This window comes from Oryctolagus cuniculus, chromosome 2 (genome assembly GCF_051225735.1).
Source record: "Oryctolagus cuniculus isolate XC-2025 breed Fujian yellow rabbit chromosome 2, ASM5122573v1, whole genome shotgun sequence".
In the NCBI taxonomy this organism is placed as follows: domain Eukaryota; kingdom Metazoa; phylum Chordata; class Mammalia; order Lagomorpha; family Leporidae; genus Oryctolagus; species Oryctolagus cuniculus.
Genome location: NC_142868.1, coordinates 30,501,075 through 30,517,168, shown reverse-complemented (window position 1 = coordinate 30,517,168; position 16,094 = coordinate 30,501,075). Strand labels below are relative to the sequence as shown.

Here is a 16,094-nt window from a genome sequence, read left to right as displayed (position 1 = left end):
ACTAAGATGCAAAATCTGTGACACACTAAGTATAAGAGGTCAATAACTGATAGAGTGGGGTATATCACCTGGATACACCTTAATGGGAGAGTTGGAGTAACCAAAGAACCAGAAATGTTTATGATAAAGATAAGAAGATGTGTTTCTACTAGTACCTCCTTCACCCACCTTAGTAAGTCTTGAGTTCAGGGGAATGGCAGATCAAGTAGGAGGGGAAAATATAGACCAGATCATAACGACTTTTTCTTTCTTTTTTCTTTTTTTAGATTTACTTAAATGCAAAATGTCAGAAAGAGAGAGAGAGAGAGAGAGAGGTAGAGCTAGAGAGAGAGAGAGAGAGAGAGATTCCATCTACTAGTTTACTCCCCAGTGGCCACATAGCCAGGGCTGGGCCAAGCCAAAGCCCTCCATTTGTTGGAATTTCCACCCAGGTTTCCCACATGGGTGGCAAGATTCAAATACTTGGGCCATATTTTACTTCCTTCCTGGTGTGTTCTCAGGAAACTAGACCAGAAGCAGAGCAGCTAGGACTTGAACCAGTGCTCTAATGTGGCTTCCTGTGTTCCATGAGTGGTTAACCTGCTGTACCGCAATACCAGCCGTTGAAGACATTTTCATCTTGAAAACTCAGTAGTTGTAGGATGTGATCTGGAAGTGATGCCCTTAGCCTTGCGTTTTATAAAAATTGTAATTGGACAGTGTGGCCAGGGATCAGGGGGGCAGAGAAGTGGGGAAGAATCTATTGGCAGGGGTTTTAGTGACCTCTGGGCACACTATGAAGATCTGAAATAAGGCAGTGATGGAAAGAAGAGGAGGAGGGTGGATATAACAAGACTAGAGTCAACAGAATTTTGTTATTGAATTCATGTGGCAGTGACTTGAGGGGAGAGCAATCTATAGTTAATTAATCCTAAGTTTCTGGTAGTGTAAGTTGAGAAATAGAGTGGCAGGAGCAATTTATATGAGGAAAGAAAGGTTTGAGATGCTGGTTGCATATTAAGGTGATGGTATCCAAAATCCAAATATCCATGACTGGCACAGTGCATTATTTAGTTATTAATGCCATGTTTATTGAGCACTATGTTGGCTGCTATTATTATTTTAACTTTACCAGTGATGAAACTGAGGCACAAGCAAGGTTGATAACTTACCTAAGGTAACAAAGAAAGTAAAAAAGGAAGCTAAAATTTGAGTGTGGAAACATGGATTGCAGTCCCCCCTCTTAACCGCTGTCTGTGCCTGCTTTGCAACAAGATCGGATTTGTCAAAGCTATTGCCTAGAGATAGGGATTTGGGTGTCAGCAGTTTACATGAGGGAAATGAAACCACTGGCCTGACTGATATGCCCCTGGGGAGTCTGGACTTAGCATGAGCACTGAGGTCACACCTTGCTGTTCAGACAGGAATTGAGCTTGAGAAAGAGAATGAATGACCAGAGAGATAGGAGGAAAATTCAGAAAGAACATTACTATAAAACCCAAGTTAAATGGTAGTATTTTCTTTTCTAAAGAAATGAAATCATTAACAGTTCTGACATCCTGAAAACTATGAATGTACTTCATAACGTTTGTGCAAAATGGAATTAAAAGGTAAGTTCCTTTTGGTGCAAAACTTTTGGAAGCCATGCATAGGTTTTTTTTCCTAACACGCAATTTCTACAAACTTCTTGAAGACCTACCATGTGCATGGAATTCAAAATTTTTGCACTAAAATAATCTTATTTTTTTAAGAACTATTTTTCCACAGACTTTTCAAAGTACCTTTGTGCAGCTGTCAATATCTTTTAGACAGCACTAGAGATACTTGCCATGGGAATTTAAATTCAGTTTTTCAGAAATAGAAGAAAAGAGCTGGGGAGTGTAAGAGTGGAGACTGTCATTCCAGATAACCCCCTCTATTCTGTGACGAGATGTGATTGTCCCCGCAAGAGAAGGACTGAGTAGAAGACAGTGGTGATGAAAGGAAAGATTTTTCTTACAGTGAGTGAGACAGGATTCTGTGTCTATGAATTTAAGGGTAATCTGTCTTGAAGTAAGAATTTAAAATAAAAATGCAAAATTATGATTCGAAATGCTTTTTAAACTTTCCAGAACATTATACATCCATGGGCATACCAAGTTGGATTTCACAGTCTGGCATACAGCAATTGAAAAAGCAGCAGGTACAGATGGTAATGCATTACAAGATCAGCAGCTCAGCAAAAATGACGTCCCCATTATCGTGAACAGCTGCATAGCATTTGTTACACAGTATGGTACGTATCACAGGGTTCTTATTCAACCCCTAGTATTCACAGTGTCATTCTTACAGTTTTTCAGTGGCACCTCTATTGGACCAAATCAAGCCCTTTGTATTTGCAAGTGTACCAGTGAAAAGGAAAAGCCTAGTCTCATGCTCAGCTAACTGGCATTCCTTCTCTCAATAAAACTCATTTGGACCCCATAATACACTTTCACCGTTTCCTTCTTTTGATGACTAAAAAGTGTTAAATAATGTATTGAATGAATCTATGTTGTAAAGTGTATAAAAATAGTGAGGACCATGATTTTCTGTTATTGCAAGCATGGAATAAATCCAGCAGTAACTCAGTCTCTCTAAGCATGCGCTTAGAAATGGTAAAAACTATGGAACAATATGTAAAAGATCTTGTTTTCTGTTTTCATGCGTACAAAATGTGTGTGTGTGTGTGTTTCATTCAATATGCAATTGGTCAGATATGCAATAGATATTTCTGTGTAGAGTTTGCAGATCAAAAGTTGAACTAAAGCTATGTTGTCCAGCTTCATGTTAATTTCATATGCTATGATAGAATTTTTAGATTCACCTCAAAAATAGCCTTTATTCCTCATGTTTTTATTTATTTATTTTATATGCATATCTTTCATACTCTGAAAGGTAACAAAAATTCCTATTTGTATTTCTAATGCAACAATGTTCTCACTTAAAATTTTTTTTAACTTATTTATTTGAGAGTCAAAGAGACAGACAATGAGATAGGGAGCTCTTATCCCCTAGCCCACTCCCCAAATGCTTAGAACGATCCATAGCTGGGGCCAGTACCGGGATCCAGCAACTCAATCGAGATCCCCCACATGGTCCCAGGGACCCAATCACAAGCCATTACTGCCCTCTCCAAGGGTGTGCATTGGCATGCAGCCAGAGCCAGGAGCTGGAGACAACTCTGCAACCCAGGTACGCTGATGTGGGATGCTAGAATCTTTGCCAGTGTCTTAACAGTTATGGCAAATGGCCACCTCCAAAATTTTCCCACCTTTCATCCTGTAGCTTATTTAGATGAGAAATATTAAAAAGAATAAAGTGTTTGATCCTGTATTTTTTTGCTGCCCTGATATTAGAGAGATCTCTGGATATTTTTAATTACAAAAGAAGGTATAATCAGTGAAATAGCTATAGTAAAACATTGTATAATTAGTTCATTTCTTATTTACTGAGTGCCTGTTGCATATCAGCCACTGGTCTCAATAATGGCAACACAGAAGTAGGAGTAAAAATGTTAAAGACCAAGCTATAGGTTGCATATTCTGCTATTGAAAACTGACAATGCATGGATATGTTGTAAAATCTCTAAAATAAACCTTACAAAGAAAATTTTTTGAAATTAAATTTATAGCATGCATATTAGCCTTTCCTCCAAGGAGAATACCATTTTAAGTATTTCAGTTATTTTCTATGTAATTCAAATGCAAATTTTATTAAGGTGCAGCTTCATTGTGTTTGTATTTTATATCCACTGAAAATATGTACGTGTTTATATATATGGCCTTTCTTAGAGGAAGTTCCTTGCTATGATAGTATATATTTTTTCAGCTATAAGCATCTTTATTTGAAGATAAGGGAAGAAGAAGGTTATTTTCATTTATTGCTATCATTCAGTATTAGAATGCTTGCATTTTACAGGTATAAATGAATTGCATGGATATTATGTTTTAGCAAGAGCATAACCTCATTGGGAATTTTCACATCATGTTGGTTTTATAATGGCATAAGATCTTTCTTAAGCTGGCAAATGATTAAAATAACTTGACTAACTCTAGTGTAACCAATTTAATGCTTCTCTAGGGAAATCAGAAGTTTCTTTGTGTTGTTTACTTGAATTTAAAATCATTAAGCATTAGATTGTTTTCAGCTAAATCTCATACATTATAACTACTTTATAACTCTAGTACAAGGTGCATTAACTTGCATATTAAAGTGATAAAACCAATAAAAGACTTTTTTATAAGCATAGCATGGGAGAAACCTTGATGTTAGCAGCATGGGGAAAACTCAATGTTAGCAGCATATAGAAAGAAAGATTTGAAATGAACTTAAAATGTGTCCAGTGATCATAGGATTCCAGTGGTTGGCTAGGAGTCTTTGCAGTAGTAGTAATTTTGAAATACTGATCCCAGGGTGAAAATCTCTAGGCAAAGTTTCAATGCTTGTCATGTCAAGGTTTGAGCTTGACTGAGTTCACAATATGATTCTGGGTATTTTAATTATTTTTATAAATTAGCTTATTCTTAGGGAATGTAATTTTTGTAAACAAAATCATGTTCATATTCTCCTTCGATTAACCTAGTTGAATACCAACTATTAGAAACTCAGCTAGGAAGACAATGTCTTAGACTCTTGGTTGTAGTTGTTTCTTGGCATCCAGGGGTTCTCAGATTATGGATCACAGACAGACAAGTGAAGAGTTACATCTAAGTGTAGAATTCTGTGGTTCCAGGGTTGCTGCAGACATCAGTGATGTAGGAGTGCGTTTCACCCAGACTAAGGTTGGTAGCATGGGGCTCCATAATGAGGTATTGTGTCTACTAGGAGCCTTAAGGGAAAGCAGGAGGAAGTTAAGAGAAAGAGTTGGGGATTCGAGGAGAATACAGTGCGTGCTGGTGTACAGTGTCATGACAGAAGACTGTAAATTCAACTACTGTATCTAGTTAAATGTGGCCAGAGCTTAGTTTGAGAAGAAGAGAAATGAGGTCAGTTCACTTAGCATTTTAATTATGCTAAGAAAATCCACAGGGGCCAGCACTGTGGCAAAGTGAGTAAAGCTGCTGCCTGTGATGCCAGCACCCCATACCGGGCTGCTCCACTTCCAATCCAGCTCTCTGCTAACGTGACGGTGAAAGCAGCTCAAGATGGCCCAAATGCTGGGGTCCCTGCACCTTCTGGGGTGACCTAGAAGAAGCCCCTAGCTTCTGTCTGGCTCAGATCTGGCTGTTGTGGCCATTTGGAGAGTGATGGAAAACCTCTCTCTCTCTCTCTCTCTCTCTCTCTCTGTTTCAAATAAACAAAATAAATTTCTAGAAATCTGCAAGCTTTTTTTTTATAGACAATGGGAGGGCAGCACACAGATTTTTATGGTTGTCAGTAACACCAAAAGAACTGTACTTCAGATCATGTAGTCATTTTCAAACCAGTCTGGAAGGCTGCACAAGACTGGGGCCTGGAGTCATGAAAATGCAGTGAGGAATCAAGGGCACAAAATCACAGCATATGGGATGGAAAGAAGGGGACAGTTTTGAGAATGAGGTCATGACATTAAATGTATGTGATATAGTATATTTATTATTCTTTCAGTGTAATGAGAAAGAGTTTCTGACTTAGAAGGGGTTGGGGAAGAAACCAGTACCATGTATTGAGGTAGAGGAACAAAATCAAGAACTTGTTGGGATTGGAAGGTGAATGTCCAAAATAATTAATTCCTTTAGGTTATTTTGAATTGCTTTTAAATGTGTGTGCAAACACACACATACACAAACGCACACACACACATATGGTGTTTCTGTGTTTTGCCTGCAGATTCATGACAGTATGTGTGTATGAAATCTTAGAAACTAAAACCTGAGTGGAAAAAGGTATAATAGTTAAAGTGATGAGGTTGAGTAAGTTCTCCCAGAGAACTTTATAGGGCATTGGAAGAGAGGAGAAAGAAGAATGGATACCTGAAATCTCCTGTAAATACTAAATGAGCAGAATACGTGGAAGGGGATAAAAATGAAATCCTGATGTCAGGAAAAGCATGGGGTTAAATTAATTTCTTTTTCTTTTTCTTTTTCTTCTTCTTTTTTTTTTTTTTTTGACAGGCAGAGTGAACAGTGAGAGAGAGAGACAGAGAGAAAGGTCTTCCTTTGCCATTGGTTCACCCTCTAATGGCCGCCACGGCCAGCACGCTGCGGCCGGCGCACCACGCTGATCCAAAGGCAGGAGACTGGTGCTTCTCCTGGTCTCCCATGGAGTGCAGGGCCCAAGGACTTGGGCCATCCTCCACTGCACTCCCGGGCCACAGCAGAGAGCTGGCCTGGAAGAGGGGCAACCGGGACAGGATCCGGTGCCCTGACTGGGACTAGAACCCGGTGTGCCATCACCGCAAGGCAGAGGATTAGCCTAGTGAGCTGCGGCGCCAGCCGGGGTTAAATTAATTTTAACAGAGATTCATTTAAAGTGTCAGAAAGTATAAGGAATTATCATTAGTTAAAGACTGAAAATCATGGAGGAAAAAAGATGTCATTGATATTCTTGATGAAAATGATCTGAGCATGTGGACTGCACACAGAAATGAGACTGTGTGTTTAAAGAGACTGTAGAATAATAAATATAGGAAACCTAGCTTCATTTTGAAAGGAAATGAACTAAAAACCTAGATGAGTTAGGCAGAGTTGGAGGGAATTTTTGTGTTTATTACTCATGGTCTTAAACACTTCTTTTCCTGTTGGTCCTAATCTCTTCTACTCTTACTATATGTGAAGCATGTGATGAATCAGCAGCATTGAGAAAGAGGTAAGCCAGCTTATCACTGGAAAGGAGGTGAAGGTAGCAACAGACAGAAATTAATAGACAAAGATGTGGGCAGCAGATTGAGGAAATTTATACCAGAAAGCCTCAATTTTGTCAGTGGGGCAAGTTTATATTCTGGAATAAGATCAAAGAACATTTATAAAAGATACCGTGGAGAACTGGAAGAAGGGCTAACCAAGGGTTTGCTGCAAGCTGATGATGGAGTAGCTTGTGCATCAGGTTAACATTCTAAATAACTAAAATTACAGGTAAGAAGCACCCCTCCCTTGCCCCATGTATGTTTATGTCATTGCATGTTTGATGATTTCTTCATCTTGTTCACCATCACAATGCAGAAATTTACTTCGTTTTATGATACAAATGTGAATTTTAAATTTAAACATTTTCATGTAACTCTTTTAAACAAAGGTTTAGGATGCAAGTATATCTATCAAAAGAATGGTGATCCTTTGCACATAAGTGAGCTCTTGGAAAATTTCAAAAAGGATGCAAGAAGCTTTAAATTGAGGGCTGGAAAGCATCAACTTGAAGATGTGACGAGTGTGTTGAAACGTTTTCTTTCTGACATCGATGATGCACTGCTTGCCAAGGAGCTCTATCCATACTGGATCTCTGCTTTAGGTAATGCACAAAATACGCAACATAATAAATGCTTGACTTACAGTGGAATGCTTAGATTTGTTTAGTCTTTGGTATCTGGAAATTTGTACATAAAGGCAAGAGCAGAAATAGTGCAATTATCAGTAGCTGTTTGTATCTTCCTCAAAAGAAATGTATGATACTTGGTAAAGAGTATGTTCTACACTTACTTTTCAATAGATTTTGTAGTGCTTACTTTATTTTAACTTCAAAGTATTGTATTCAAGTCCATATATGCTATCTTTTATTGAAAATAAAATCAAGCATTTAAAGCAATACTCATAAGATTTTTACATGTTACTCCTTTGTCTTCTTTATTTTCCTTAAGTTTCCATTTTATGACATAAAGAACTATGGTATTTGAGAGATTATTTAAGAAATATCCCTAGAAAAATATTTTTTAAATAACAAGGTCTCAGTGGTTTCAGTAAAACATAGTTTTACATATATTAATTTACGACAATGCCTTTTATTTAAACATAATAAAAACTGAAATGCAGGTATTTCCTTTAATGTTTTATGTGCAATTTTTAGTTATACTTGTGATTTATATATGTCATTTATTATCATCAAACATACTCATCTGTCTATATCTTCAAAATGATTATTTTAAGTCTTCAGTTTGTCACAGTTTTCTTTTAATTAAACTGTAATTTCTAAATTGTTTCTCTCTTATACATTAACTTCAAGATTTTTGGAAAAATGGCTTTTTGACTACATGATATTTCTCTGTAGAGAAATAAAGTTTTTACTGATGGTATTGCTTTAATCTAAAATATAACACATATATTTGAATTGTGAATTGATGCCACAAATCAAACACAGCATGAAAATTATCACAAGAATGGCCCATGTTATGGGAAGTGGGATACACAGCAGACTCATAGAATGGCAGATGCCCTAAACAGCACTCTGGCCTCAGAATCAGCCCTTAAGGCATTCAGATCCAGCTAAAAAGCCTGTGAGAGTTTCTCAGGCTTGGAAAACCAAGACACTGTGGCAAAAAAAAAAAAAAAAAAAAAAAAAAAAAAGCCTAAATGAAAGACCCCTGTTAGTGAGATCCCAGTGGAAAGAAGGGGCCATCAAAGAAGGAGGTACCTTTCTCTGAAGGGAGGAGAGAAATTCCACTTTGATTATGGCCTTGTCTAAATAATGTCAGAGTTTATGAACTCAAGAGGCTTCCATAGCCTTGGCAGCTCATGACAAGAGCCTCAGGTGATTACTGACATCATAAATAAGAGTGTCAGTTGTTAATCAACAATGGGAGTCACTGTGCACTTACTCCTCATGTAGGATCTCTGTCCTTAATGTGTTGTACTATGCGAATTAATGGTGAAACTAGTACTCAAACAGTACTTTATACTTTGTGTGTCTGTGTGGGTGCAAACTATTGAAATCTTTACTTAGTATATACTAAGTTGATCTTCTGTATATAAAGACTGAATCTTGATGAATGAGATGGGAGAGGGAGTGGGAGGTGGGATGGTTGTGGGTGGGAGGGAGGTTATGGGGGTAAACGCCGCTATAATCCAAAAGTTATACTTTTGAAATTTATATTTATTAAATAAAAGTTTAAATAAAAAAGAATGGCCCATGTTAGTGGCAGCACAAGGAGAGTAGTTTTGAATTTAGAATAAAGCTTTCATTATTTTTATTTGCTCCCCATATTTCTCAAACCAATAGGGTTAACTATAATCACAATAAGAGTTGATTGTGTAGTTTTCTGGGATATAAAACATGGAATTAGATAAATGCATTTCTTTAAGCCCAGTTCTCTTGCAGCCTTCATTTTTGTTTTAAGATTTTATTGTACTTTATAACTTTGAAGTTATTTATAGTATTTCTATTTTACAAAGGCTTACTATGTCTCTTTATTGTAGAATCTGTTATCAAAACTATGTGACAAATATGTTTTTTGTTAAAGTTGTCAAATGTAGTGACAAAGAAGGCTCTCTGGTATCAGTCTGCCAGGAGGAGGTAGTCTGCAAGTGGTCGGCCTATGTCAGAAGGGAATGTGTTCACCTTTCACTTGGATGTGAATTCTTTGTGAATTTTTGTGGAGAGGCCTTTGAATACTGGGTCAAATAGCCTTTAAGTCCTTTGCTTTCACGTCCAAAATAGCTCAGCCACATTTCAGAAGTGGCCCATGTAGGATCTGACAAGGATAAACCACAACTACCCGGGTTGACCTCACAGAAGACCTATGTGGCGTCCCCTGAGCCTGAGGCTGAGAATGCCTTGCAGGGGCATACTCCTATTTATATGATGTCCTGTCTCCCTCTTAAGCTAGATTATCTAACTCAGTGCCTGATCCCATTAATCATTGCATTTTCTATGACCTGAACTCTTTCCTAAGCTTATCTTTATTTTAAAATGCTAGTTTATTCTTATGAGGTACGTAAAATATCCTATACCAGTATGACTTCTTATTATAGGAGCTGTAGTAGTAGTAATTTTATTGAATGCATACAGTTAACCCCTATAGATAGAAACTGAATAACACAAGGGTTAATATTTGGATTATACTAGGGATGATTAATTTTCAGTAGAGTCTTTTACTATAATGTTGAGTATTTCCTCTTTTTGCTTTTTGAGAATCATCTACTAGGACTCTTCTGTCAATATGACTGTGTTTACTTGTATAAATCTCATGTGCAGGCTAAATCAGCACATAAAAGATGTCACTTACAGTTTTGAATAGGATTGTCCTTGAAAAATGTGTCACAGTGTTTCTTAGATCCCCTGGGATTCTAATGCCTATTGCAGGTAACTATGTACTTTTAAAGAATCATCAATCTGCTACTGCCTCTATGTGAGGAATAGGTATGGCTAAGTGGGAAATGAAAAAGCATTGTCTCTAAATGTAGTTGGGAATTAAGAAGGAATGTATGAGTGCAGTGCCCTTGAGTTACATAGCCAGTATAAGCTGTTTCTTTGAAAAGTGATCTTTTATTTCGCCTGTTAGCTGATTAGACTAAACCACTAGTACACATTTCTAGAGTCTAGACTAGGGATGGGGAACCTTTTTTCTGCCAAGGGCCACTTGGATTTTATAACTTCAGTTAAGGCCATACAGAATTATCAGCTTAAAACTTTGCCTGCTGTAGATTTCTTGAATTTCAAGTCCCACCTGATGTTGCCTTGGCAGGGCCAGGTCAGATGATTTTGTGGGGCTTTCCCTACTCCTGGATTCTAGGCCTTTGGATTTCCTGTTTGCAGAATCTCTAATCTTTTGCCATCTTAGGTTTAGAAGTTTCGAAGGTAATTTCTTTTCATGCTCCTCTCTATGAAGCAATAAATTTCTGCTCAGGACAGAGGCAGAGAGTCCATCCTTCTCTGTGTCTGGACCATAATATTCAGACTTGTGTACAACTTTATCCATTGTCCCCTCATCATTTCCAATGATTTGTAGGTATCAGGACTGGTAAAAGGTCTTTTATTTACATCAGAGGGGTAATACAGAGTTCATAACTCTGGGATGGGTTATAGTTTGGTAAAGTTTTTAAAATTTCATCAGAAAAAAAGATTAGAATTATTATACAAATAATGAAACCTCTCCATAACCACAGATAAAATACTTTTGGATTATCACTCCTCTTTGTACTACAGTTTGAGAAATTAATTGAATGTACTCCTGTTAAAGTTTAACAGTCCATAAGGTAGAAGATAAAAAAGCCCCATCCACCCTCACATTTTGAGTCTTTTGTTTTGAACTACAAAGTATTGTAAGAATTAAAGCATTTAGCTGTGGAATGTTTATGTAAATAAATTATTTTCCAGAATTATGCATGATTAGAAGTTTGAGTGCTTTTCTACTGAAACCTGGTTGTATCATTTATTAAAATATATGAGTGACTGTTGTTTTAAAACTGTGTAATGGCCAATTTATATATAACATAGATAATCAATTTAGTACTAAACACTTTTTTTTTTAATTTTCCTGCCAGATACACAGGATGACAAGGAAAGAATTAAAAAGTATGGAGCATTTATACGTACTCTCCCAGTTGTCAACCAAGCGACATTGGCAGCTATAATTGAACACCTTTACAGGTGGGTAGATACATGAACTTTTCTAGACATTTCAAATCTGTCATTTCTAAGGTTAAAGTAATATGCCTAGCCTCTTCCATTCAACTATGAATTTTTCACCATATCTTAAGAACTATCACATTATCCTTTCTGTAACTTGATATAATTAAGTAACATCTGCAAATAAATAGCACTGAAAAATTTTTTAAATGAAATAAATAGTCATACATATTTCTTCCTCAAATGCATACAGTACTAGCCAAGAATCTTAAAACTCCTGACTGCCAGTTCAAGTCCCAGATCTGCTTTCAATTCAGCATCATGCTAATGTAACCCTGGAAGCCAGCAGAAAATGGCCCAAGTGCTTTAGTCCCTGACACCTATATGTGAGACTCAGTTGGATTTCTGGGCTTCTGGTTTCAGCCTTGCCCAACTCTTGCTGTTGCCAGCATCTGGGAAGTAAACCTGGTGGATGTCTCTACATACCTATCTCAGTCTCTCTGTAATAAATATATATGGGAAATTGTAGATGGAGGAATTATTTTCTTTAAAGCAACAACAACAACAACAAAACGTTTCTGAGGGGCCAATGCTATGACACAGCAGGTTAAAGCCCTGGCTGTATGTAGTGCCAACATCTCATATGAGCACCAGTTCTAGTCCCAGCTGTTCCACTTCAGATCCAGATCCCTGTTAATGTGCCTCAGAAATCAGGGGAAGATGGCCCAAGTCCTTGGGCCCCTGCACCACCATGGGAGACCCAGAAGTAGCTCCCATCTCCTGGCTTTGGATCTGCTCAGCTCTGGCCTTTGTGGCCATTTGTGGAGTGAACCAGCAGACAGAAGACCTCTCACACTGTCTCTACTTCTCTCTGTAACTCTGTCCTTCAAACAAATAAAGTAAATCTTTAATTTTTTTTTTAAACTCAAAGAGCACCAAAAAGGGGGGGGGGCGGAATTTCTATCCTTTGGTTCATTCCCTAATGATTGCCACAGTTGATAATGGGCCAGACTAAAGCCAGGAGCCAGGAACTTTATCCAGGTCTCCCACATGGGTGTCAGGAGCCCAAGCACTTGAGCCATCATTTGCTATCTTTTCAGGAGCATTAACAATAAACTAGATTGGAAGTGGAGTAGCTGGGACTTAAACTGGTGCTCTGATAGGGACTACTGCTGTTGCAAGTGGTAGCTTGATCTGCTGTGTCAGAACTCCAGGAGGGGTTATCTTGTTGCACCATACAAATTGAACCCATGTTATATAGTCCTATCTCTGTTCCAATGAGATGTTTGGACAAATTTTGATATAAACATTGTTAGCATGTGGCATAGAATTATAGAAGAGAGAATCAATGATTCATTGAGTGTTTAAGGACCAAGACACTATAACAGGAAACGATGAGCACAGTGTTTTCCTGCAGTAAGGTCTTTACAGGCTCTTATTTCTTTATTATCAGCTTACATCTTACCTGACTACTGATATTTTGGGATTATGTAATGGTTAATATGAGGAAATTATAGAAATTAAAATCATTTTCTGTGTCAGTGCATGGAAGTCATCTTACTTTTGAAAGGATAGAGGAGTGGAATCTGACTAGAGAAACGAGAGCTGAAAGATGACAGTATTTGAAAATAGTCTTTTGGGCCGGCGCTGCGGCTCACTAGGCTAATCCTCCACCTTGCGGCGCAGGCACACTGGGTTCTAGTCCCGGTCGGGGCGCCGGATTCTGTCCCGGTTGCCCCTCTTCCAGGCCAGCTCTCTGCTGTGGCCCAGGAGTGCAGTGGAGGATGGCCCAAGTTCCCTGCACCCTATGGGAGACCAGGATAAGCACCTGGCTCCTGCCTTCGGATCAGCACGGTGTGCCGGCCTCAGCGCGCCGGCCGTGGCGGCCATTGGAGGGTGAACCAACGGCAAAGGAAGACCTTTCTCTCTGTCTCTCTCTCTCTCTCACTGTCCACTCTGCCTGTCAAAAAGAAATAAAAATTAAAAAATAAAAATAAAAAATAAATAAAAAGAGAAAATAGTCTTTTAAGTTAAGGTTAAATGTTTCTTTTGATCTTAGCAGTTATTTAAAATGACAATAAGTATAAATTTTGCTTTGTACTTTGGCAATTTATATTTATTAAATAAAAGTTGAAAAAAAGAATATATTGTATTCATCTCCCCTTTAATAGATTTCTATAAAACTGAATTCCACTAAAAGTATTTTATTTGGAGACTAGATTTAAAAGTCTTACACAGCTTATTTTCTTTTCTCAAAATTTTTTATTTAAGGTAAAAAAATCATGTATTTCATATATATATATGAAAATATATATATATTTAGGAAAATAGTGATATACCCATCTTCCCTACCTCCTACCCACGACACCAAACTTCTTCCTCCTTCTCTTATTCCCTCTCTTAATTTTAACAATGTTCTATTTTCAGTTTACTTTGTACTCATCAGATTGACCCTCTATTAGTAAAGAATTCAACAAATAGTAAGAAGAAAAAAACACTGTTCCTCAACAGTAGAGACAAAGCCTGTAAATAATCGTTGCATTTCAAAATGTCAATTTCATCCCTACACATCACATTTTGATACTATGTTAGTTACCACAGATCATAGAAAACATTTGGTATTTGTCTTTTTGGGGACTGGCTTATTTCACTTAGTATAAAAGTTTGCAGTTGCATCCATTTTATTGCAAAAGAGAGGATACATTCTCTTTTTTTACAACTGAGTAGTATTCCATTCTCTATATATCACAGTTTCTTTATCCAGTCATCAGTAGTGGGCATCTGAGTTGATGCAGTATCTTAACTATTTTGAATTGAGCTGCAGTAAACATGAGGGTGAAGATAACTCTTTCATATGCTCATTTCATTTCATTTGTTAAATTTCCAGGAGTGGGATTGTTGGGTTGCATTGTATGTCTGTTTTCAGCTTTCTGAGGTATCTCTGTTTTGACTTCCACAATGGCCGCACTAGTTTACATTCTCAGCATTTGTATTAGGGTATGTTTTCTACCACATCCTCACCAGCATTTATGTGATGATTTCTGTATGAGAGCCATTCTAACAGGTGAAATGAAACCTCCTTGTGGTTTTGGTTTGCATTTCCCTAATTGCTAGTGATCCTGAACATTTTTTCACGTGTCTGTTGCCATTTGAATTTTCTCTTTTGAAAAATGCCTATTCAAGTCCTTTGCCCATTTCTTAACTGGATTCTTTTGTTGTTGTTGAGTTTTTGTTTGTTTGTTTATATATTCAGGATATTAATACTTTAATTAGTTTCATACTTTAAAAATATTTCCTCCCTTTCTGTCATTTGCCTTGTTGTCACTGTGCTGAGTGTTTCCCTTGCAGTATAGAAGCTTCTCAGAAGATTGATGTAATCCCATATGTCCTTTTTGGCATTGATTACCTGAGCTTCTCTGGTCTTTTACAAGAAATATTTGCCTATGCCAATATATTACAGAGTTTCCCCAATGTTCTCCTTTAGTAATTTGATGGAATCAGGTTGTAGCTTTAGATCCTTGACCCATTTTGAGTTGGTTTTTTGAATAAGATGTAATGTAGATGTCTTGTTTCATAGTTCTGCATGCAGAGATCCAGTTTTTCCAGCACCATTTGTTGAAGAAACTATTCTTTTTCTAGGGATTGATTTTAGCTCCTTTGTCAAAGATTTGTTGGTTGTAGATGCATGGATTGATTTTTGAAGTTTCTGTTCTATTCCATTCATCCACATATCTATTTTTGTGCCATTACCTGGATGTTTTGAAGTATGTCTTGAAATCTGGTATTGTGATTCCTCCAGCTTTGTTTTTGTTATGTAAGATTGCATTAGGTATTCTGGCTCTCTTGTGTTTCCTTATGAATTTTAGCATCATTTTTTTTTTTGATCTGAGAATAATGCCATTGGTAATTTGATTGGGATTCCATTGACTCTGTAAATATATTTTGGTAGTATGGACATTTTGATTACATTAATTCTCCCAGTCCATGCACATGGAAGATTTTTCCATTTTTTATGAGGTACAGTAGTCTCTTCGTGGAGTCTTTTGTTCTGCTATATATAGAATCATGTCATCTGCAAACAGGGATAATTTGAATTCTACCTTTCAAATATGTATCCCTTTGATTTCATTTTCTTTTTTCTTTTTTTTTTTTTAAGACAGAGTTACAGAGACAGTTAGAGACAGAGAGAAAGGTCGTCTATCCTTTGGTTCACTCCTCAAATGGCTTCAATGGCCAGAGCTGCGCTGATCTGAAGCCAGGAGCTTCTTCAGGGTCTCCCACATGAGTGCAGGGGCCCAAGGACTTGGGGTGTCTTGGGCCTGCTATCCCAGGCCATAGTAGAGAGCTGGATCAGAAGAGGAGCAGCCTGGACTCGAACCGGCGCCCATATGGGATGCTGGCTCTGCAGATAGTGGCTTTACCCACTGTGCCACAGTGCCAGCCCCATGATTTCATTTTCTTGCCTGATAGTTCTTGCCACTACTTTCAGGTCTATATTGAATAGCATTGTTGAAAGTTGGCATCCTTGTGTGGTGCCAGATCTAAGTGGAAATGCTTCCAACTTATCCCATGCAATAAATTACTGGCTGTGGGTTTTTCATAAATTGCCTTGATTATGT

General features: G+C 37.6%; 1 protein-coding gene across 15 annotated transcripts in view; it reads left to right on the top strand.

Moving 5' to 3' along the window:
* ARAP2 (ArfGAP with RhoGAP domain, ankyrin repeat and PH domain 2) overlaps positions 1–16,094 on the top strand; it is a 209,370-nt gene that overhangs the window by 121,203 nt on the left and 72,073 nt on the right. For all 15 annotated transcript variants that reach the window (XM_070069629.2, XM_070069624.2, XM_089327077.1 and 12 more), the window contains 3 exons: positions 2,091–2,254; positions 7,213–7,425; positions 11,391–11,496. In XM_070069629.2, the coding sequence (XP_069925730.1) occupies positions 2,091–2,254; positions 7,213–7,425; positions 11,391–11,496 (483 nt within the window). The remainder of the gene's footprint in view (positions 1–2,090; positions 2,255–7,212; positions 7,426–11,390; positions 11,497–16,094) is intronic.